A 23,341-nucleotide genomic window follows, 5' to 3' on the forward strand; every position below is an offset into this window, starting at 1 on the left:
TCTAACAAATATTGCTTCTCACTGTGGTAGATTTTGCTGTTATCTTGTATGATTCCCCTAAACAAAAAAAAAAAAAAAACAAAAAAAAAATCCGCATTTCATGATAAGAAAAAGTCCTCAACAGCTCCTCCTAGGAGGTTGGAGCTGATGTACTTTGCATAGCCTCCCTTAACTTTGCTTATTTTCTTCTAAGCCCACTTTTTCCCACCTCTCATTCTTGTACTCTTATTTTTATGCATTTTTGCAATCGCAGTATCCTAGTCTTTTTTTTTTCAGTGTTCTAAGTTTTTAGTATTTGGTTAATAGTGTTAAAACAGTTAGGGAAATAAGTAATTGTCCTTATTCAGAGATCCTGGTGTCAAGAATAGAATTGACGCAGTTGCCAACCCAGTGTGCCACGTGGCCTCAGCCCTCTGCTCCTCTTGTCCATTCCCAGTGCTACCACCGAGGCGAATGTACCGTGGCTCGCTCCCTGCTTCCTCACACAATAAACCCCTTGCATCCACCCCGTATCCCTGATTAGTGTTTTTTTCCCCCCTTAAATCCCTACATTTCTCGATTATATACCTATGTCAAAATACTTTCTCAAAACATCCAGAATACATAGGCTCAAGACATGAAGAGTGAATGACAATGGTGATGGTGATGTCAACAACAAAATAATAACCTACACTTCCATAATTTTTTACCACGTGTCAAGCGCTGTTCTATGTTCTTTAAATACTTGAACTCATGAGGAATATTCACAACAACCTTAGGTAGGTGCTATAATTCTTTGCATTCTATAGATGAAGAAACTGTCACTGAGAACTTAAATAAATTACTTGCCCAAGGTTACACAACTACAAAGTGGTACAGGTAGAGTTGAAACCCAGTCACTGTGGCTCTGGAGTCTGTACTCTTAACCACTATGCTATATTGTCATTGTGGTTATTTTCAGCTCCATTGCTCTGAAGATAACTAAACAAATGTTTATTAAGTATTTATTCAGCATGCCAGCATTATGCTAAATACTGCAGAGGGAACTATGAAAGAAGTAAAAGAGTCCTGATCCTTGAAGTATGTATTTTACAATCTGACTGAAGAAATGAGATATTGTAGAATGGAAAGGGCTTTGTAGTATAGCTCAGAACAACTCCGCAAGACCAGAAAAAGGACAGATTCTTGTGGACTGTGGTAACACAGGAGGTAGTACTTGAACTCATTCTTAAGGGACAGGGAGAATTTAGAAGGACAGACAGACAGGAGAAATCCTGAATTCAGCCCCAAGCTAATAACAAGGAGAATCAAAAAAGCTATCTTTTTGACTAGAGAGAGGAGTTTGTGTTGGGATGCGGGGCAAGTAAGTTTGAACAGTTGAGGAAGATACTATTCTAAAGAGAAAGAGTATACCTGTGATTTCCAGCTTCCAGTCCTGTGTCGAGGCCTAAAATGGGTTTAAGAATGCTTACTTGTTAGGATGAGAGGCCTGAGATGGTACAACATCATAGCCCATGTAGCCGATGGGTATGTTTATGTCCAGAGCTTGAAAATTTCCTCTGACAACTGGAAATTTCAATGAGAAATTGCAAATGGTAGTATAGGTTACCATCACCTGTACCATTAAAAATGTATACTAATTTATTAGATGCATTTGATGTTTAAGCTGATGCCTTTTTACTTAGAAGACAGTAAGAATGGGTCTGTATACTCCTTTATTTTGATCCTCGTAGAAATTCAGGTCGGTATTATCCTCATTTTGCAGAAGGGACTTAGAGGCTCACAAAGTCCTTTACATGACTCCACATCTCCTGAGTAAAGTTAGGAAGGCTCCCCTTTCGTAGCAGCTTCACATGGTTGGTCATGGAGGTCATTTTGAGAGGTGGACCTGCACAAGACAGTGGTGTTCACAGTTGAGCCAAGGATTCAGAATGCATCACGACCTTAGTCTCCACAGAAAGCCCTTTACTTTGACACCCAACTCACAGAATTGCTTGAAACTTTCCTTTAGACACTCAGAGCTGCCATCTTTTCAAATAAGAGTACTTTCTCATTGTATATTACAAATGCAGAGGAAATAACTTCACCTCAAGGAGCTCGTACTTTGTAGGTCCATATCCTATTCACATGGGTGATGAGGGCTTTATTTATGCAACTAAAGCATTTATTTGCACTCTCTCAACTGCTCCTTAATTAATTGGTAGAATGCTTGAGAAGACATGCTTAGAAGCTTCCAAGTAAAGGCCACCAGAAAAGCAAAATTTTTCCTTCATTTTCGAGCTAAAAGAGTAACTAGTCTTAAGTTTTAGCTCAGTAAACCAAAACGAAAGTGTGGTGTGGGTATGGAAGGAAAGCAGTGAGTATTAATATACCTAACGTGACCACATTACCATTTGCTATGTATGTTTTAATTATGCCCCATTCCATGCCCCTCATTCTCTGATTCCTTAAATTCCAAAACGACCCCAGAGAAATCTTTCTGGTTTTGCTTGGAAAGCAGCACAATGTTTCTGTGCCTGTGCATTCTAAAACAGTCTTGTCAAACTTGAAACCTAAATACAAGCTGACAGAAATCAACTACCAACAAATTAAGTTAATAGAGTAGATATCTGAAATACAAGGGCAATGTTTTTTTCCAGAAATCTCTTTTCCTAGATGCCATGGTAGAGAGAGAGACTAAAGCAAACCTTAGACTGCACAGCAAGCCCTCTCCTTCGCCTTGCCATGTTTCCTAGAGAGCCCTGCATGGAAACCCTCTCCAGATCTATCACTCCCTCTAGCGGCAGCCTCCAAACCCCCATCTACCAATTTTATGGGCTTATTAAAGACAGGATAGATTGGGGCCAAAGTGCTGGACCAAGAAGCCCTATTTTAAATCCTGACTCTGCCACTAAATAACTATGGATTCTTGAGCTAAAGAGTACAGTTTTATAAATATAAATAATTTATAAGTTTATGCAATAAATGACAAATTTAAATTTTGTGGCATGTAAATTTTGTCTAAAGACAATATTTAAAACTTTTTATGCAGGCAAATACTTTAGCTTTTTATCTTTGTATAGACAGTTTACAGAATAAAAGAATATATGAATGCTAAATCTCAAGATCCAGGTTTCTTTCCATTTCCACTATTCCTGTCCTAGTTCAGACCCTTATGGCTTTGTGCCTGGTGTAATGGATCTCCTCCCTTCTCTTCACCAACTTTGTGGGTATGCTTTACTAGTCTTCATACAGGCAAAAGGCATTATGGCTCACTCAGTAGTACCAGTGCCTCGAGGAACTCACGTAGCTACAAAAGCTAGCCCTCACCTAAAAGAAATAGGCCCAGTGTGAGAGTGGGGTTTACAGCCTCTGCATGAGATCAGGCAAGTTTATAGTTCTATGGGGAGAAAAATGACCTGAATATGTCAATTACTAAATTTACTAAAATGGGAGGGTGTGGGGGGAGAAGGAAATTGGCCAATATCATGTGCCCCTTTTGTTTTCTTCCTCACAATCTTCTCACCACCCCCCTCCTTCCTCACATTTAATTCTCCATTCAGAGTTTCCAACATTATCAATAAAAGGGTCATTGGAGATACCAAGAGATGGTCTGGTATCTCAACCTCATTTTAACAGTTCCTTCTGCTATGTACAAAAACATACTTCAACTGGGTTTTAGAAGCTGATAAACTGAAAAAACAGGAAGGCGAAGGGATTTGCCAATGGTGATTACTTAAATCATAACAGGACCAAAATAAAGTTCAGAAGATCTGTCTTCTAGCTTCCTGCTTTGAATGTTCAATTCAAGAACCTTTCTGTAGAGGAGACAAAAATTCTGGTTTTAGGAAAGCAACTGTCCCAATGGACGTGGGAATTCAGCAAATTTTAATGCCTGCCTTTTGAGCATGGTAAAATTGAATAAAGATCTTCTAAGTTCAATCATCCTGAGTAGTCAGTTCTACTGAAATGTGATTAAGCCTACTTTCCTAATTTCTATTTGGACATTGTTATGAAGGCATATATGGGATATCATAGATTTAAGTCATAAAGTCAATTTTTAATTTTTATAATCTAAAGCAGCCTAAACACCTAAAGAGATTTAGCAATGATATTGTGATATATCTGTTAAGATTCCTTTAGAAAACAGTCATATTATTACTTAAATATTGTATGGCTTACCAAAGGTAGGTAAATTGTATAGTCATCTTTCTCTTATTAGCTTCTCTGAAATAAACTAACAAAATAACAAGTAATTTTTTACTTTGAGAGAAAACAGCTAATATCTGATTGATGAGTGACAATGAGTGGATGAGTTCTATCACAATCTCTCCTAGCCTCTCTCTCATCTCTCACAAAGTATTAGCTCCACAAAAGCCTGACTGTCCCCAGTAATAGCAGCGATGGTCTAAAATGGCACTGAATTAAACGCAAACTATCCAGAAACTTCCCTTTGGCTAGGGTTTTCTATTTCCTTCCCCATTTTTAGCACAACTACCCATACATAACCAGATTGAAGACTGAATGATGTAAGCCTTATTTTTCTTCTTTCCTGCCGTCTCTCTGACAGGAGGTAAGAATAAGCAATGCATTTGGCCCAAGGCCAAAAACAACCTTGAGGAGGCCTGATTCATTGCCAGACTCATCACCCACCTTAGAATAATTAACAGCTAACTAAAGGTAGTGCTGATCTGCAAATACCATAACGTCTGAAGAAATAGTGAAGAAAGAATCGATAGAATGTGTTGCTGGGGCAAGAGAGCTGACTCCTAATCTTAATTTCACCACCAAGTCTTGTGAATTCTCCTGACGTTGTCATGATTTTTTGCCCCTTTTATGATGAACAACCCCTGCTACCTCCTTGCCTTCTATGGATAGATGTTAATGTGATATTAAGTGACCAGATCTTTGAGCCTTTTGAAATTAGGGAGTTGGAAATAATCATGAAGGTGGAAATGACTAACTCTAAGAGTCCAAAAGCCAACTCTAAACCATTTCCGTGCTGCTGAATGATTTACCAACCTAAGGCCCTGCCAGGTTCAGGTACTGGATCTCTGAGCTTCCCCCTACCTTTCCGGATTCCTCCCTCCACAGATATATTCCAGTTATTGTCATACTTGCCAGATCACCAAGATTTCAGCTTCAAGTCATCTTTAGTCATTAATCTGTCTAAATGCCATGATGTAGCAAATAGTTCTTGGAAATGGCCTAAGTCAAGAAAAGAAAAAATAATAGACTGAGGTTGGAGTGGGTTTTGAATCTTGTGGCATAGGCACTTACAAATTGATACTTGCAGTTCTCTTCAAATAAAGCAAAATGTCTGAACTAGATAATGATTTTTCTGGAATTGTCTCTACCAAGGTCCTAGGGGCAGGCTTTGCCTTCATTCTCCTGGGTAACTTCTCTACAGAGGGCCCTCTGCCAAGTATTGTGGGAATTAAAACAATAAATAAGATGTGAATTTTGTATCTGAATGTTTGCAGACTAATGAAGCCAGTAAATGTACATACGACTATCTGAAATTAAGAGGTCATTTCACATACAGTTGCCTTCAAATGCACACATCAAGATCCTCTCATCAGTACATGATCCTGGCTTCCTCTCTCCCACCTCCAAGCCTTAACAGATGCCTTCTGGAAGCTGTGCCTACTTTCTACCATCCAACCACGCCCCCATTTTTCCTTTATATCTTTGCCTTTTTCTTAATAGTCCTTCTCTAGATTTATCTGCATCATTCATTTTAGCCTTTCCTCTCAGTCCTGATGTGTGTGTTATGAATTCATCACACATATGTTGTTTCAACTGGTAGCAGTTAGATCAAGTAATCAACAAGCAGCATAAGCAATCAAAAACCTCCTTTTGGGGTGGTTGCTATCAAAATTATACCAATCACAGTGGCAAGAGAGCCTGGGTTCCTGAGTGTCATTGTGGCTGGTTAGTCCCTGTTGTTAAAACAGGATTCTCAGTATCCCCTAGGTTCCTTCCTGCTTTACCAGTATTGATTGTCAACAGGGACTCCACTGACCTGACCAGGTCTACATTTCTGTCGTTCCAGGATTCTTCTACAACCAGATGATTCCTTACAGATCCTGGCACCAGTGGAAGCTGATGTGGGTTTCTACACTTGTAATGCCACAAATGCCTTGGGATTTGACTCTGTCTCCATTGCTGTCACATTAGCAGGTAACGTGAAAGTTCCTGTTCATTTCAATTCAGAAACCATTATTGGGTGGATGCCTACAACGTGCCAAGCAGGCCCAGGAACACATAGATAAATGAGATCCATACCCTGCCATCAAGAAGCTTATTCTATAATTAAATGGAGGTGATGTGTGAAATGAGGTAGAATTAAATAAGTGCTCCAACTGATAACCAAAGGTTGTGCAAGGACATTTCATTCCATCTGGGAGGTCTTAGAATTGGGACGAGTAGAGTTTTGATAAGCAGAAATGGGGGAAATATTCCAGGCAGGGGAAAAAAAAAAAAAACATGAGAAAAAGAAATGTGTACAAGTAAGTAGCATGTTGGGAAACCTAATTGTGACCTGAGGTTATTAAATGCCTTTTTGGGATCCTGTCATCTCTCCTTATTACACCATTACGAAGAACACTCTAAGACCCATGAGGAATTTGAATTCTATAGTCATGGTTCGAAGCCAGGAGTGTTCTCTCTAATTCTGTTTTATATCAGCCTCTTGCTCTGATGCACCTGCCAACAGTTTGCCTTTATCCATAGAGCTAAGCAAAACATCCTACACATGGTGACTTAGGAATATTGAGATTCAGATTACAATGTCTCCCAAGGTGGTGGTCTTGTGGTAGTGCACTTTTATAAAACCTCTCTTCTGTAGGACAAATCCTTGCCTTTGAAACTAAAGAAGACCTGAGATACATACCAGCTGGACCATTCTCAGACCTTCATTTCTCACAGGCCAGGCAACCTGAGGTCACGCAGCCGCTCAGCTAGTGGTGTGGAGAAGGGAACTGAGGTCTAACTCCCAGCTTATTGTTCCCTCCAATTCCCCACTGATCCTACCAAAACAGGACTCTTTCTCAGATCTGGGCCATGCAGTCTTTGTGGCGGTATGTTGCATGTGTTTGTATTTATTCTTTTCAATTGCCGCCCCCATCAAATGATTCAGTAGATGCTAGAAAGCCAACATCACCCCACACTGACCTCATCGGTCCATGCCGGGATTATGTTGTCACATTGTTTTCCAGTCACACATGCTACTCCCTTGCATATCTGTTTAGCAAAAGTATTTTTGCCCCCGTGACCTAAAGCTGATCTGAGAAGGAACCTTTAGCAGGAGGCTTTACAGAGAAGATGAAAGTCAACAATGAATAAGGCAAGCTGAGGAGCCCTGGGGTGGATTAAAGACTGATATTATTAATGCCTATTTTTTTGTGAATAGAACATTTGCTTTTCTCCTAATGTATTCCAGTCACAAGCTTTATTCCCCTCTTTAATACAGAGTCCAGATGCTCAGCACCAGTCTTGTTAAACCTCTTCTGCCTTCCACCCTCCGACCTCCCTTAGCAAGGGCACTGCTGACATCCTTCCAGTTGCAGGCAAATAGTGGCTCTTACAGGATTAACTCTCTTGTTTATATTTATCCAGATACATTTCAGCTCTGTCACAAACTAAATACCTTTTGTTCACCTGAATGTAATACGATTAATGGGAACCTGTCTGGAATTAAGCAAGGCAATTGAAACATCAGGCTTGTCTTCGGCCCTTTGAAGAGGGGCTGTTGGAGGCTGCCAAAAGGTTCAAAGCCAGGGAACAGAGCAGCCAGAGAGGCACCAGGGAAGGAGAGGAAAGGGGCCGCTCAATGAGGTAGATCACAAACACCACCACACCCGGGGCCTGGGGGAGCTTCATCCTGTGCTTCAGTAGTGCGGTTTGTTCAGGTCTGCTGGCAAATCTGGTAAACAATCCCTCTAAAAGTTAAGGCTCAAAATGTATGTGTTGCTTGAGGATTGCATTTGTGTCTTTAACTGGGATTGTCATCTACCCCTGTATCAGTGTCTACACTTGCAGTATTGAGGGGCTCACTAGCTCCTGCTGTAAGCACACCCTTGGCCAAGTATTGTTGATATACAGAAATAAATAAGACCTGAGTTTTGTGCTCCCTAATGTTTACAGGCTAGTGAAGGCAATAGATGCATACATGACTACCTAGAATTGAAAGATAGTTACAATTTCCTTCAAATGTGCACATCGGGATCCTGGGTGGTGTTATATAAAATACAACCTAAATATAACCTAAATTTGGGGGCAAAAGGGGTATGGTGCATTTCTAAGTTTGATGACCAAGTATACTGTTTATTAGCAGTGTGACTTTGAACAAAGTGTAAAAACCTCATTGAATCTTTGTTCTCATCCGTAAAAATGAAATTAATAATATTTTACAGGATTGTTGTGGGGTTAAATAAGATTAAATGTGTGAAAAATCACTTAGCCCAATGCCAGGCACATAGTTCACACTCAATAAATGTTTTCTGTTTTTTCTCTAGCTCTTCTAAAATGAAACACATCCTGAAAGCAATTCTAAAATGTGTAAAACATTAGCCCAACTTTACTTCCATGAATTTTTCAAGTATGGACTTAGGAGCTGAGTCGGCTCACTTGCAATCAGATTCTCATGGTGAATTTCGGTGCCTCTGTGCTTTTAAAGACATTGCAGAGTTTTTTGTTTGTTTATTTTGGTTTGGTTGTGTTTTTTTTTTTTCCATTTGTTTGTTTACCTTCAGTTCAGTGTGAATACAGGCCAAAAGAGAAAAAACTTTTTTTGAAGCTCAAAGTGCTCAGGTGTCCCCATGATTTTATGAGGACTGTGTATGAACTTTGGTCTCATCAATGCACCTGAGTTGACCAGATGCAGGGAAATTGCTCCTAGCATTTCACAAGAGCAGACATAGCATGGCAGGTAAGCCTACAGGCTCTGGAGCCTCATTTGAATCCTGGCTCTGCCACTTATTTCCTAGTTATATAACCCTGAGCAACTTATTTATACTCTCCAATTCAGCTTCTTTATTTATAAAATGGTGATGATGATAGTGCTTGACTCAGGGGGTTCTTGTGGACATTAAATGCATTCATTCATGTAAAATGCTTATAATTATGTCTGACATATAGTAAGCACTCAATATTTATTAGCAATTATTATAGGGAAGATAATGCACAAAATAAAACTCAAGTTATTTTTATAGTAGGGAAGAATCTTTTTCGGAGACCAGAATGCTCATAAACCCTTTGTAGAACACCTCTCGGTGTCTGTCTCACTGTCTCATTGTCAACCGGGAAGGTTGAATTAGCCACCTGAAAAGTGGTTGGAGTGTCTGGATTCAGAGCAAGGGAGGTAGGTTGTGATGAAGAATATTTCACATGGGCCACGGAAAGGGAGGCCCAATGAAATTTCCCTGGTCAACAACTACACCTCTCCCGTTGAGTTGCCCCATCCTTTGAACTCAGTGAGTAGCCACTTCTGCCTCCAGATGCATTGTAGGTCCATTACTAGTCTTTCTACAATTTGTATTCAACCATGTATATCAGTTTTAAACATATTCATACAGCTAAACCTTCCTGCTCTGCCTTCTTTGGGCCTGTAAAATACTGTCTTGTGTGTCTTTCGCTTCTCCCCAAACTCATCCATTATGTGTTGATTTTTTTCTTTTGAGTCTCAGAGATTTGAGAGTACACTGCGGGTGTCTCTCAGCATGGAGATGGCCTGTGTATCCCCATCTGCCATTCTGGTTCAGGAAACTCATAGCCATCCAGACCCAGTGGCAAGAAATGACTTTCTGTGCTAAATTGACTAAATTGCATGCCTGTTTCACTGCTGAGAATATCGATGAAAGTAGCATACAGTAGAGGAGAGGGAGGAAAGAAGGGATATAAGAATATCCCCAAATGTCACCCACCTAACGGTTTGAAGTACTGATGACTTTTGTCCAGGTAAAAACAGGGCTAAGTAAGGAGAGTTTCTGCAGTGTATAAAGCTAGGCATAAAGATTAGAGAGCCATCTTGACTAGTTGTATTCAGCACTCAGCCAAGTTGCTTTAAAATCTTCCATATTGAATGGCATAGGGAGCATTTTGAAGGAAAGCAGTAGTTTCCTGGTAAATTGCTTCAGTCTGGATCAGTGGAGTTTAGCTCTACTTACCAATGCAGATGGAGCCTGTCCAGGTGTAGACCACTGATGAGGTCATAGCCAGAAGGGAAATGTTTTTGGTTGTCATTGATTTTATAAGATCACAAAAGAGATACTGCAAGGCCTGCCTGACATCATCAATGGAAAATGAGAAGATGAGGGATGAGCATATCTTTCATTGAAAGGAGAGAACACAGATGAGCTCATTCAACGTTTTCACAGGAATGGAGAAACAGAAAATATTTCTCCTTTCTTGGCATGTTTTTCTCCTTTTTTATGAGTTGAATAGCTGACACATATTGTGTCTAATAAAGAGATCACAGAAACCTCTCTGGGAAAATAAAAATAAAAGGCAGTTGTTTTTGAAATTCTTTTTCTTTCCCTTCCCCATCATGATTTAGTAGCTGCAATAAAAGACAAGCAGTTTTGTAAGCTTTTCATAATGTAAGTCACTTCAAGTTGGCATTTCTGGATTTTTCATCCAGCAATTCTGTTAACCAGAGAAAGATTTTGCTTTACAGGGAGTTCGACTCAGAGAGGGCCTCATCACCAGTGGCAAAGACTGACAAAGGAAGGTTTACTCCAATACACTCGATTAGAGAGAAAGGCAGACAAGTTTGGCTGTGTTCCCAGTGGTACTCTGAACAACAGGGTAATGGCCATTGACTGATTCAAATTGCCATTAGGGGACCTCATTATCTGATAGAATATGGAGTAACCGAGACCCTTAAATTTTCTTTAATACACACACACACACGCATATAACATGCCCACTAAAGACGTCTAGCTATTATAGAACTTACGTAAAACTGATAAAGTTATAGCAGGAGAATCCAACTTACTCTTCTCCCTAGTAGGCTGGAGTAAACAAATACAAATGGTTCAAGCTAGCTCATCGCAAATCCTGAAAAAGCAATTCCCACGTCTGCCCAATAGAATAAGGGAAGAATGTGTGGTGGGACGGTAGGGGAATTTACCATATCCTTGGTTGTTTCTAGGAGAGGCTGCAGCATCACACAGCTGTACTGGGTATGGGGTCCCTTTTCAGGGAGCATGCAGTGGAACAGGCAAAAGAAGTTATGACAGCACCACTTGCTGCCTTAGTCTCTTGAGGAATCATCAACTTCAATTGAATAATTAGACGAGCTAACCTGAGCAACCTGACACACTGGCATCAGCAAAACATATCTTTAGAAAATGGTTCGAGGGAAGCCGTATGACTTGGGAATGCTCAGGAAAAGGCCAGCTAAGCCCCACCCACTTCCTTAAGTCCTAAGGGCACTGCAATGTGTATATTGAAGGCACGCCAACTAAACGGAATCATACGGGCAAAGAAATTCCAGTTCTTCTCAATTTTTATGCAAGATAATTATTCCCAGTGTTGACTCTGAATCATCAAAAAAAGGTTAATTCAGGTTAACACTATTTTTTTTCTGCTTTATCGAGGTATAGCTTACATATCATAAAATTTACCTGCTGTAGGTGTGCAATTCAGTGATCTTTTTTAGCAAATGTTTTAAATTGTGTAACCATCACTACAATTTAAGGTGGTAGTTTTTGGGGAAAAAAAAAAAACTTTATTGAGGTATGATTCATACACTATGACAATTCAGCCATTTAAAGTATACAATTCAGTGGCTTTTAGTACAGAGTTATGCATCCATCGCCATACTCGATTTTAGAGCATTTTTATTATCCCAGAAGTAAACTCCACATCCCTTAGCTATCAGTCTCCATCCCCCTCCACTCCCTCCAGCCCTAGGCAATCACTAATATACTACATCTCCATAGATCTGCTTTTTTATCATACAAAACATGGTCCTTTGTTACCAATTTCTTTCACTTAGCATAATGTTTTCAAGGTTCACCTGTGTTGTACCATGTAGGCTACATTTCTTTTTATGGTGGAATAAAAGTCCATTGTGTGACCATACCACATTGTATTCAGCAGTGGAAGGGCATATAGGTTGTTTACACTTTTTGGCTATTAGGAATAATGCTGCAATGAACATTGAAGTGCAAGTTTTTGTGTGGACATATGTTTTCATTTCTCTTAGGTATAGATACCTAAAACTGGAATTGCAGAGTCATGTAGCATATTTACGGTTAACTTTTTAAGAAACTGCCAGTTATGTTCCAAAATGGCTGCACCATTTTACATTTCTACCAGTAATGTATGAGGGTTCCAGTTTCTCTATATTCTCACAAACATTTGTCTATTTTTTTTTTTTTATTCTGGCCATTCTCATGGATGTGAAGTGATAATTCATCAATATTTTAATTTATGTTTTCCTAATGACTAATGATGTCAGGGCCCTTTCTTGTGCTTATTCGTCATACATATACTTTGTTGTAGTGATAACTTTGGTGATTTAAATAGTGTATATGGCCTGTGTATTATTAGTTTTTTACTGCTGCCATAACAAATTACCAAAAATTTAGAGTCTTAAACTAACACAAACATATTATCTTACAGTTTTGTAGGTCAGAAGTCCAGTACGGTCTCACCAGGATAAAATCAAGATGTCAACAGGCTGCATTCCTTTTTGAAAGCTCTAGGCTAGAATGCTTTTCCTGCTCATTCAGATTGTTGGCAGAATTTAGTTCTTTGTGACCTAGGACTGTGGTCTGTGTTTCCTTGCTGGCTGTAAACTGAGTGTCATTCTCAGCTTCTAGAGGCCGCTGCATTCTTAGCTCTTAGCCCTCTTCCTCCATCTTCAAAGCTGGCAGTAGCGGGTTGAGTCCTCATGCTGCCTCTCTGATAAACTCTTTTCTGTCTCTGATCTTAAGAGTTTACATGATTAGACTGGTCTCACTAGATAAACTAGGATAATCTCATTTTAAAGTCAGCTCATTAGCTACCTTAATCCACCTGTAACCTTAATTCCCTTTTGCCATGTAATGTAGTGTAGTCACAGTTTCTAGGGATTAGGATGCAGACATCTTTGGGGACCCATTATTCTGCCTACCACACTCTGTCTAAAAGGCACAGCTCATTTTCATCTGACTATTTCCAAAGAAAAATGCAAATCTAACATTGATAGACCTTTCAGTTATTCCAAGTAAGCCAAACCAAAACACACAAACGTTTTTGTAAATCTCTTCTTTTTTAACTGAGCCCAACCAATTCAAATTTTTAAAAATTATTTTCAAGCTAAACGTGCCAGTGTTCTGAACATAAACTAGAAGCTACCAGTATCCTCTGACTAAATCTTCCATATTCTATATTCCCTGCTCATATAGTATACCTCATTTCCCAGATAGAGTGTTATTCAAAGTACAATAATATATTTTATTAGATTATACTAACTAAAACCATGTAATGATTTGGATGGAAGAGAAACATTTATTTTTACTATTACTAAAAAAGAAAGCTTATTGTCATAATAAAATAAGTAAGATTCTAGGAAAAGTATTTGCCACATTGCAAAATTTAGAAGCAGATTTAGAACTATAAACCTGTGTCCTTATTGTAAACAGAAAGTTTTAAATAGAGGCGCACTTGGTTCTCTGTTAGACCTAAGAGTTCTACACATCTCTTGCCTACAAATAAAGTACAGCAATCCACACCCACTATTCCCAGCTATAATTACCCCGTACCTGAAATTCTATCATTTGCAAAATTATTTGCTTTATCTTTGGGAGAATAGAAGAGTAGATAACAAAGAAGCTTTTGCTGTGATGTCTTGGAAAAATAACAGATGAGAGGAAAGGTTCTCAGAGGACTGCTGGGGAGAAAAAGAGCAAACAGGGTTGACTGAAAGGCCAAATGCTGACTCGAGAGGCAAGAGGTGGAAGTGAAGGAGACCTTGTGAGAAAGACAGCAAGATAGGATGGAGTTAAAAATTTCTGAGCTACCAAATGTGAAAGGCATTTGGAAGGAGAACCAGACTAAAAAAAAAAAAAAAAATCTTACATTTTAATATGACTGTTATCTATAACAAAGCCACTCTTGTTGAAATTGCCAGGTAGCCAGATCCTGAAAAGCTCCTGGCCAGAAAGAAATGGTAACTGAACATTAATAGTCCATATTCATCATTAGCAATTTCAGATGTATAAGATGTCGTTGTTATTTATAAGGGATTCATAGGTTCACACCGATCACGGTCCCTTAAACTTTACTTATTAACTCATGAGGTCTTAAATTCTTCGATTGAGGAATTATTTCAGGGAGTTTTTGCAGATTTAATGTCCCTTGGAAGGGACCTGTGATAATTGCATTGTGAGCAGAGGCTATCATTTCTTATGGCATTGCTTTGATATTCTCACTGATTACAAGGCATTATCCATTGATTAAATCTGAATTAATACAATTTACTTAGTTTTAGGTACTGAAAGTATGTGAATTCTAACACCTCATTTCTGTTTACTTAAATATTTCAATTAGTGAGTGTTACTATCTTATTCACCTTTCCCTTGAATTGAGATTTGGATCTGTCATGGGTAACAACTGTTTTTCTTGAACAGTCTCATGGGAATCACAAGCAAGTCAGGCTAGCATATGTTGTTTCATAACTTCTCTAGAAATAGATACAGTTTGCGGTCTCCAGCACAACCAGCCTCAGTGTGACTTTTAAGCTCTCTGTGTCTGACCAGATACTGATTCCAGTTTCAAGAGAACCCATTGTATTTAAATTATTTCTTCTAATCATTCTGAAACCCTTGCAGTTCTTCGAAATAGAAGCCATAGAGTTCCTTCTCACTTACAGATTTCTTCCCTCTCCTCTTTCCTGTCTTTTCCTGTTTCTTTAAAGTTTTCCTTTCTGTGTATTTTCTTAGTTTATCAGAGGTTCCTAACACTGCTTGCTCCTCATAGTTTTCTCTCATAATGTTAGCATTCTGACAGCCAACATTTATTCAAACCTCACTCTGTGCGAAGGCACCATTCCAACAGCTCTGCATGCATTATTGTATTTGCTCCTCTCGACAACCATAGAATTAGAAAACTAAGGCACAAACAGATTAAATAACTCACCCAAGATCACTCAGCTATTAAGAGATGGAGTCCAGACACCTGGTATGTAGGCCGCCACCTCGCATGCCCATGCCCACTGCAGACATCACTAGCTAATCATTAATGATGGTATTTGCGCTGCTCGGTCCTCATGAATATAACCCAGAATCTGTACCTGAGTAGCACTCCAGGAAGACTCTACTAATTACTAGTTTAGATATCACAATCTCAAACCTATTCGCTATTTATGCATTTTTTTCTGGAGCTCTCAGTCATCTTCAAACCTGCTTGCTGCAGTCCTGGTTTTTGTCATCGTCCAGTATCCCATTCATCTCCAACAAGTCTTCTCATCCTCCTGGGGAATGAATACACATGCACACTTCTTAACACATAGATTGCCTCTAGCTAAACGGTGAGAATCTGAAGTCTTTGAAGGACAATTCATTTTTGATGGCTAAAGATAGTAAAGAACTCTTTTCAAATGATGTTTGTGACTCACTAGAAGTACTGAAAGAAGACCCATTTGATTCAGTGAGCAAACAAATATTCATTAAACCTGGATCAATTAGCATTTGATAACTACTATAACAAATAAAATCATAATATGGCTAAAATATGATAGATTATTTCTAGCTCACATAAAATCTAAAATTATTGCACAAGAGGGTTTCTGTGGTTCTGATTGAATGTCTCACTTCACTTCTGCTCACCTTCCATCTGGCTAGAACGTAGTATCTTGCTCACCTAAACAAAGAGGCTGGAAAATGACCTAGCTTCGTGCCTAGGAAGAGAAAGAGGTTTGGTTGGTAGCAAATCAATCTCTGCCATGGCTTCTAAAATGGAAGGCATCATGCTGTTGAAAACAAAGTTTCTATTAGCAGAGGCCTGGAATTTGGCCCTAAGAAAAACTTACTTACAATGCTCTCTATTCTTAGCTGCACTCAAAAAAACAAACCTTCCATCTCCTCTGGCTCTTCTCTCAATTACCTTTATACTGGGCCAAAGATATTTTTCAAGCACATATGTTCAGATTTCTTCCCATTGGGCTTTGGTTTTACCCAGAGTCACACATGAGGGGAAGAGGCATGAGCCAGAGCCCAGACTATGCGCAGGAATATATTCCCAGGCATTTGTTCCTGGGGCTGCTCATTTGTCCCTGCTTGTCTCACTGTTGCTCATCCTTCAGGATCAGGACAGTGCCTGGCTGGCTGAATGTCTCTGCTATAAAGGCATCACGAGATGGCACTTTTTCACACCGTTGGATATGGACACACATGTTTAGCTACACCTCAGGTTCACTCTTTGTCCAAGGGCTGCCCTTGCTTACTAGTGAGCCTCCATTTCTCCTGTCCTATGTTACTTCTAACAGGAACCATAATCCAAAAGCTAAGGGGAGGGCTTGATGAGGTCTGGAGGAACTAAACAAAAATGATTCTCTTAATGCTTCTGTTTCTTTCTGACTCTCTCAGCAGGGCTTGATTCCTCCTCTGAGGCCTGATAAATTGAAAGGTTTGCCTTTGTTTCTATTTCCTTGTTTGTCTTAAATTTATACAGCTAGAAAGCTAGGCGTAGTCTTCTCCTTTGTCTAGCTCTCATTCAAATATAACACAAATTTACAGATTAAATGAAAGAATAATCTATAAACTCCATCAATTTCCATAAATCAACACTAATCTGCCGACTCATGCTGATTTGCAGGAACGAAATGGCTCCTTGCAACACGTACATGGTCCCGACAGCTGAGCGCCCCTCACACTGTGGAGGCTCTGTGATCAGGGCCCCATACTCTAGGCACTTTTTTCTGTTTTGCCTCTCATGAAAGCCTTTCTGATGGAGCATGCCGTGACCTTTCTTTACATCCTCTTAGCACAAACATAATTTACAACTTCACTCCCTCTCTGCCTCTCTCTTCTTTTCTTCTTAACTTCCATAATTAAAGTAATACTGGTTAATATGATTGTAATCTAACACAAACATAGGCCTGGCATCACACACCAGTACTCATTTATTAGGTGATCATCCAGGTGATCTAAAAATGGGCTTGTTTTTGTTATTGTTTTTAATTGACATTAAAACAAGAGTTCCAACTTGAGATTTTCTAGTAGAGAACTAGCAGTCTCTCAAAAGAAATCTCCTCTGCTCTCACCATGAATCAGAGAAACCAGTTTCAGAAAAACTAAAACAATGTAATTCATTGATTATCAAATCTGGCTGCATATTAGAATCACCTAGGAACTTGTTAAAACTAGAGATTACAGCTTCCATCCCACCACCTGAGATTCAGGTTTAATAGGTCTAGAGTGAGACTCAATAATATCTACAAGCTTTTCCTAATAAATGTAAGAGGGTCAATTGATTAACAAACATTGTTTTCATTATAAAGGTCTATTAATTATAAATACTTGGATAACTTTGTGCTTTGTCTTAACAATGGATCATAAAGGTAATAAGAATATACGAGTAGCCTGTGCTAACAACAGCACCTCTAGTGACAGGACAAAAGGCCATTACTTTTCAGCAAAAGCTCGATATAATTAATTAAGGGCTGGATTTAATTCAGGGACATTTGAATTTTATAGCTATACACTTGCAGCTATAAAACCCACCTTTATTATTAAAATTCCTATAGGAAAAATAACTTGGTAATTGTGAGTCTGAAACTCCTTGGTCCCTAACCTGCTTTTCCCCATTGGCACAGTTGTTTTTATTACACAGTGAGGCAACTATTGTATTATAACAGGACAGATTATGTTTTAACAAGTGCCCTGGGGGTTCTGAGACAGCCAGTCCACAGACATGGCTTTGGGAACCCCGGTTATTGAACTTTAGGTCAGAGTTCTGGAGTCTAGTTCAGTCCTACTACTTGCTTGTTCTCTGGCCTTGGACAAACCACAGGGCCTTTCTTAGCCTAAGTTCCTGGTCTATATAAAGGATAGAAAGGCTTTACTTGCCTCTCAGAGTTCTTATGACAATAAAAACAAATTCAGATAATGCACATAGCATACCATATGCACACATATATTCATTAATGTGCCAGGACCAGGTGTTAGGCATAAGAAGAGAACAAGAGAGATGTGATCCCTGCTTTTATGGAGGTTACAGGGTAGGGCGCAGGAGGCAGAGAATACACAAATAAGGTGAATTCTGATAGTTGTAATGCTTATAAAGAAAATAAAATTGGTGCTAAGATACATAATGACTAACGGGGATGAAGGGATGCATGTTTTAGGTGGGGTGGTTAGGAAAGGCCCCACTAGGAAGTGATATTTGCATGGAGACATGAATGACCAGAAGAAGATAGAGTAGGTGGAGGATGTCAGGGAAAGGAAACAGCCAGGACAAAGGTGCTGATGTTTTGGCAGAAGGGACAGAAGGCCAGTGTGATTGGAGCATAGTGATTAATTAGACTGTGGCCTCAGGGAGGTAAAAGAGGTAGACAGCTGGGCCTGAACATATAGGAGCTTGATTGTATGCTTATTGCCCTGAAAAAGCACTGGATAATTTAAGCAGAGGCATTATATGATCTGATTCATGTTTTAGAAAGATCACTCTGGCCAGTGAAGGAAAATTGGAAGAAAGGAGGCCAGTTAGGCAGTGGTCCAGCCAAAGAGGATGCAGCATTAGATTATAGCAACAGAGAGGCTGATTAGATTTACAATATGTTTGGAATTAAAGCTGGGTACCTTTTTATGGATAGGGAGGTAAGGTAAATATGCTGATATTAACTCAATGTCATTTCAGCTGTATTCTCCCATTATCACCCTGTAGTATCTTAGAAACCATCATAGTACAAAATCATCTTCACATCAGGTCATATATAATCTCTGGTATATGGAATATAAGTAAAATAAGGAAAAAGACCCCTAAACAGTCAAAATAGATATGGAGAGTTTATGCACATATTTAGAGGGGAGCTCCTCAAAATTTTACTCAAATTTCTACCCTTAAACATAGTTCTAATGAGTTTGATAATCTATGCCTAGATGTCAGTTAAAAGGGAAGAAGAGAATAAAGAGGGACAGTTTTCTAATATGAGATTGGGTGACAGTGCAAGCAGGAATAAAGGATAAATCGATGAGGGAGAAAATGAAAAATAAAAAGCAGATATAAGACTGTCCAAAGGACCTTATTTAATTATGGTTTTCTTCATAATTAATAAAGGCACAGAAGAACAAATACCATTGTAGAATATCTTGCCTGTAAAAGGGTTGAAAGGAAATTAAATCCATTTGAGTTATAAACAATTAGCTTTCGGTATTCGAAAATGATTTCATGTGGATGCTTAGTTCCCCGAGGTACTCAATAAATGAATTTGTCATTGTATTTTGTGGTCATGTACACAAAGTGCTGGATTTTTATCCCCAGCTAATGAAGGCCTATTAAAATGTAATCTACACAGAATTTCTATTTCCAGGAAGATAGCATAGACATACTTTTCCCTATTCCTCCTGCTAAATACAACTAAGATTCATGGACATTATACATAAAACAAACATAAGAAGATCAAAAAGTGGAAAGGAGAAAGCAAACTAGCTAGGGACCTTAGGAACCAAGAAAAAACACAATTATGATTTCCTCGGGTTTTATTTTTGCCTCTTAAATCTCAAACTTGGAACTGAAAAAATGGCCCCAACTAAAGTCTTCTCTCTCTCTAGTGAGAGAACCAGGAAAGAGACAGCCTAGCAAGACAGAAAACATTTGGAAAATACTGCTCTACTCCAAACACCACAGAAAACACTCTGATCCACTGCCACCCACACCAGCAGGGAGGCTAGACTCCATCTTCTCAGACTGAAATGAGTTTCCCAATATCCCCAAGGGTACCACATCAGACAAGACAGATTTCATCCGTATCATGGCGTAATGTGGAGACCACACAGGGAGCCTGGATTTCCACCCTCACCCTACAGTGCCCTCCTTACCCTCTCCTCTGGGATGTTGATAGAGAAAGGCTCCTGGAGAGGCAGGACTTTCACTCACCACCCAGAAGTAATAAGGCCCCTCTCATGGTGGTGTCAGTGGAGACCATGTGGGGAGCCGGAAGTCCAACCCCTGCCAGCAATAATGAAGAGCTCCCCACTTAAGTGACAAAGGAGGCCACGTGGAGAACCTGGACTTCTACTTTTATTGGATAGTAACAAGATGGCATCTCCCTGTTTCCCCGCTTAAATGGTTTCAGAGAAAGCCAGCTAAAACTGAAGGTTTAAATAAGATCCAGTGTTGTATAACATAATGTGAAAATGTCCAGATTTCAACTGAAAATCATTCATCATACCAAAATCTCACTTTCACCACTCTTATTCAACATAGTGCTAGAAATTCTATCCAGTGAAATAATGCAAGAAAAAAAAAAGGCATACAGATCAGAAAGGAAGAAATAAAACAATTTGCAAATGAAATGATTGCCTACTTAGAAAATAAGAAATCTACCAAAAAAGAAATTCTAGAACTAATATGTGAGTTTAGCGAGATCATAGGTTATAAATTTTTTTTAACTCTTTCTATTAACAACACATGAAATTGAAACACTGAAATTGAAAATACAATATCATTTACCATCCCCCCAAAATACAAAATAGGTATAAATCTAACAAAATATATACAGGAGTTGTATGTTGGTAACTACAAACCTCTGATGAAAGAAATTAAAAGATTCTAAATAGTGTTCATGGATTGGAAGACTCAACACAGTAAAGATGTCACTTCTTCTCAAGTTGATTTACAAATTTAATGTCATTCCCGTCAAATACTAGCAAGATTTTATAGTTGTAGACAAGATTATTTTAAAATTCATTTGGAAAAGAAAAGAAGTAGAATAACAAAAAAATTACATGCAAAGAACCAGCCTACCCAATTTCAAGATGAATTATATACCTGCAATAACTGAGACTGTGTGGCATTGATAGAGAGTCACACATAGATCAATGGAACAGAAAAGGGAACCCAGAAATAGATCCACAATAATATGTCCAACTGATTTTGACAAAGATTAAAAAGCAATTCAATAGAAGAAAGGCTTGTTCAATAGATGGTGATAGAGGTGGCAGAGGGAACATACCTCAACATAATAAAAGCCATATATGACAAACCTACAGCTAACATCATACTCAGTGCAGCAAGGCTAAAAGCATTTTCCTTGAGATCAGGAACAAGACAAGGATGCCCACTGTCACCACATCTATCCAACATTGTATTGAAAGTCCCAGCCACAGCAATCAGACAAGAAAGAAATAAAAGGTATCCAAATTAGAAAAAGAGTAAAACTCATTATTTATAGATGACATGATACTATATAGAGAGAACCCTAAACACTACACACAGAAAAACTTAGAACTGATCAATGAATTCAGTAAAGTAGCAGGATACAAAATTAATATTCAGAAGTCAGTTAGTTACATTTTTATACACTAATAATGAACTTTCAGAAAGAGAAATTAAAACAATCCCATTTACAATTGCATCAAAAACAATAAAATGCTTAAGAATGAAATTACAGGGAGGTAAAAGACTTATTCTCAGAAAATTATAAGTCATTGAAAAAAGAAATTGAAGAAGATACAAATAAATAGAAGCATATACCGTGCTCATGGGTAAGAAGAATCAGCATCATTAAAATGGCCATACTACCCAAAGCAATCTATATATTTAACGCAATCCCTATCAAAATACCAATAGCATTTTTCAGAGAACTAGAACAAATAACGCTAAAATTTATATGGAACAATAAAAGATCTTGAATAGCCACGGCAATCTTGAGAGAGAAGAACAAAGTTGGAGATATCACGCTTCCTGGTATCAAACTATACCACAAGGCTGTAGTAATTAAGACAGCATGGTACTGGCTTAAAAATAGATACATTGATCAATGGAACAGAATAGAAAGCCCAAAAATAAATCCACATCTATACACTTATTTACTATATGATAAAGGAGGCAAGAATATACAATGGGGTAAAGACAGTCTCTTCAATAAGTGGTGTTGGGAAAATTAGATACATGCAAAAAAAAATGAAACTGGACTACTTTCTTATACCATATATAAGAATAGACTCGAAATAGATTAAAGACTTAAATGTAAGACCCATAAGCATAAAACTCTTAGAAGAAAACGTAGGCCAGAGGGAAGTGGGGTTAGGCTGCTGGGGTACTGGGAGAAAGCTGTAAAGAGTTAAAGTATAGATTAGTAGTTGACAGATGGTCATGGGAATGGGGAGCATAGCATAAGGAATGAAGTCAGCAGCAATGTAATGGCTATGTGTAGAGAGCCAGAGGTAAGATAGAGTAATCAGGTATTTTTCATAAACTATATAAATATCTAATCAATGTACTGTATACTTGAAACTAATAAAAAAAAACCTGCAAAAAAAATATGCAAAAAAAAAAAAACACCTGAATATCACAATCAGTGATATAAATCTAGAATTAGAATTGAGATGTTCTCCGATTTTTAAACACAATAGTTTTCAAGAATAGTTTAGCCTGATAAAAACCTATTTCCTCACTGAGTTGATCAAACTAGATCAATGACTAATACTGGACCTGGAACTGTATATTTATTTCCTAATTAATAAATGATTAACTTTTTCAAAATAAATGATGATGGAACAATTGGACATTCATAGGCAAAAAACACTGACCTAAGTATTATACTTTATACAAAAATTAACTCAAAATGTATCATAGACTTAATGTAAAATGTAAAACTATGAAACTTTTAAAAAATCTTTAGCATCTAGGTCTAGGTAAATAGTTCTTAGACTTAAACACATTCTTTAGACAAAAATTTTTTAGACAAAAACATGATCCATGAAAGAAAAACTTGATATATTGGACTTCATCAAAGTTAAAAGCTTTTGCCCTATGAAAGATCTTGTTAAGATGAAAAGAAAGCCACAGGCTGGAAGAAAATCTTTGCATACCTCATATCTAACAAAGTAGTAGTATCTATAATATAAAGAACTCTAAAAACTCAACAGTAAAAGAAAATAAACAGTCCAATTAGAAAATGACCAAAGCATATTGAGTCATTTCACCAAAGATATAAAGACGGAAAATGAGCACATAAAAAGATATTCAATATCATCAGCCATTAGGGAATTGCAAATTAAAAACACAATGAGATATCACTACACACCTATCAGAATGTCTAAAATTAAAACTAATGACAACAACAAATGCTGGCAAGGATGCAGAGAAATTGGATCACTCATACATTACTGGTGGGACTATGAAATGGTGCAGCTACTCTGGAAAACAGTTCAGCAGTTTCTTA

General features: G+C 38.2%; 1 protein-coding gene across 1 annotated transcript in view; it reads left to right on the forward strand.

Moving 5' to 3' along the window:
- Nucleotides 1-23,341, forward strand: part of ADAMTSL1 (ADAMTS like 1) — a 409,445-nt gene that overhangs the window by 280,905 nt on the left and 105,199 nt on the right. The window contains exon 20 of the mRNA XM_011365360.2: nt 6,014-6,141. Within this exon, the coding sequence (XP_011363662.1) occupies nt 6,014-6,141 (128 nt within the window). The remainder of the gene's footprint in view (nt 1-6,013; nt 6,142-23,341) is intronic.

This window comes from Pteropus vampyrus, unplaced genomic scaffold (genome assembly GCF_000151845.1).
Source record: "Pteropus vampyrus isolate Shadow unplaced genomic scaffold, Pvam_2.0 Scaffold109, whole genome shotgun sequence".
Lineage (NCBI taxonomy): Eukaryota > Metazoa > Chordata > Mammalia > Chiroptera > Pteropodidae > Pteropus > Pteropus vampyrus.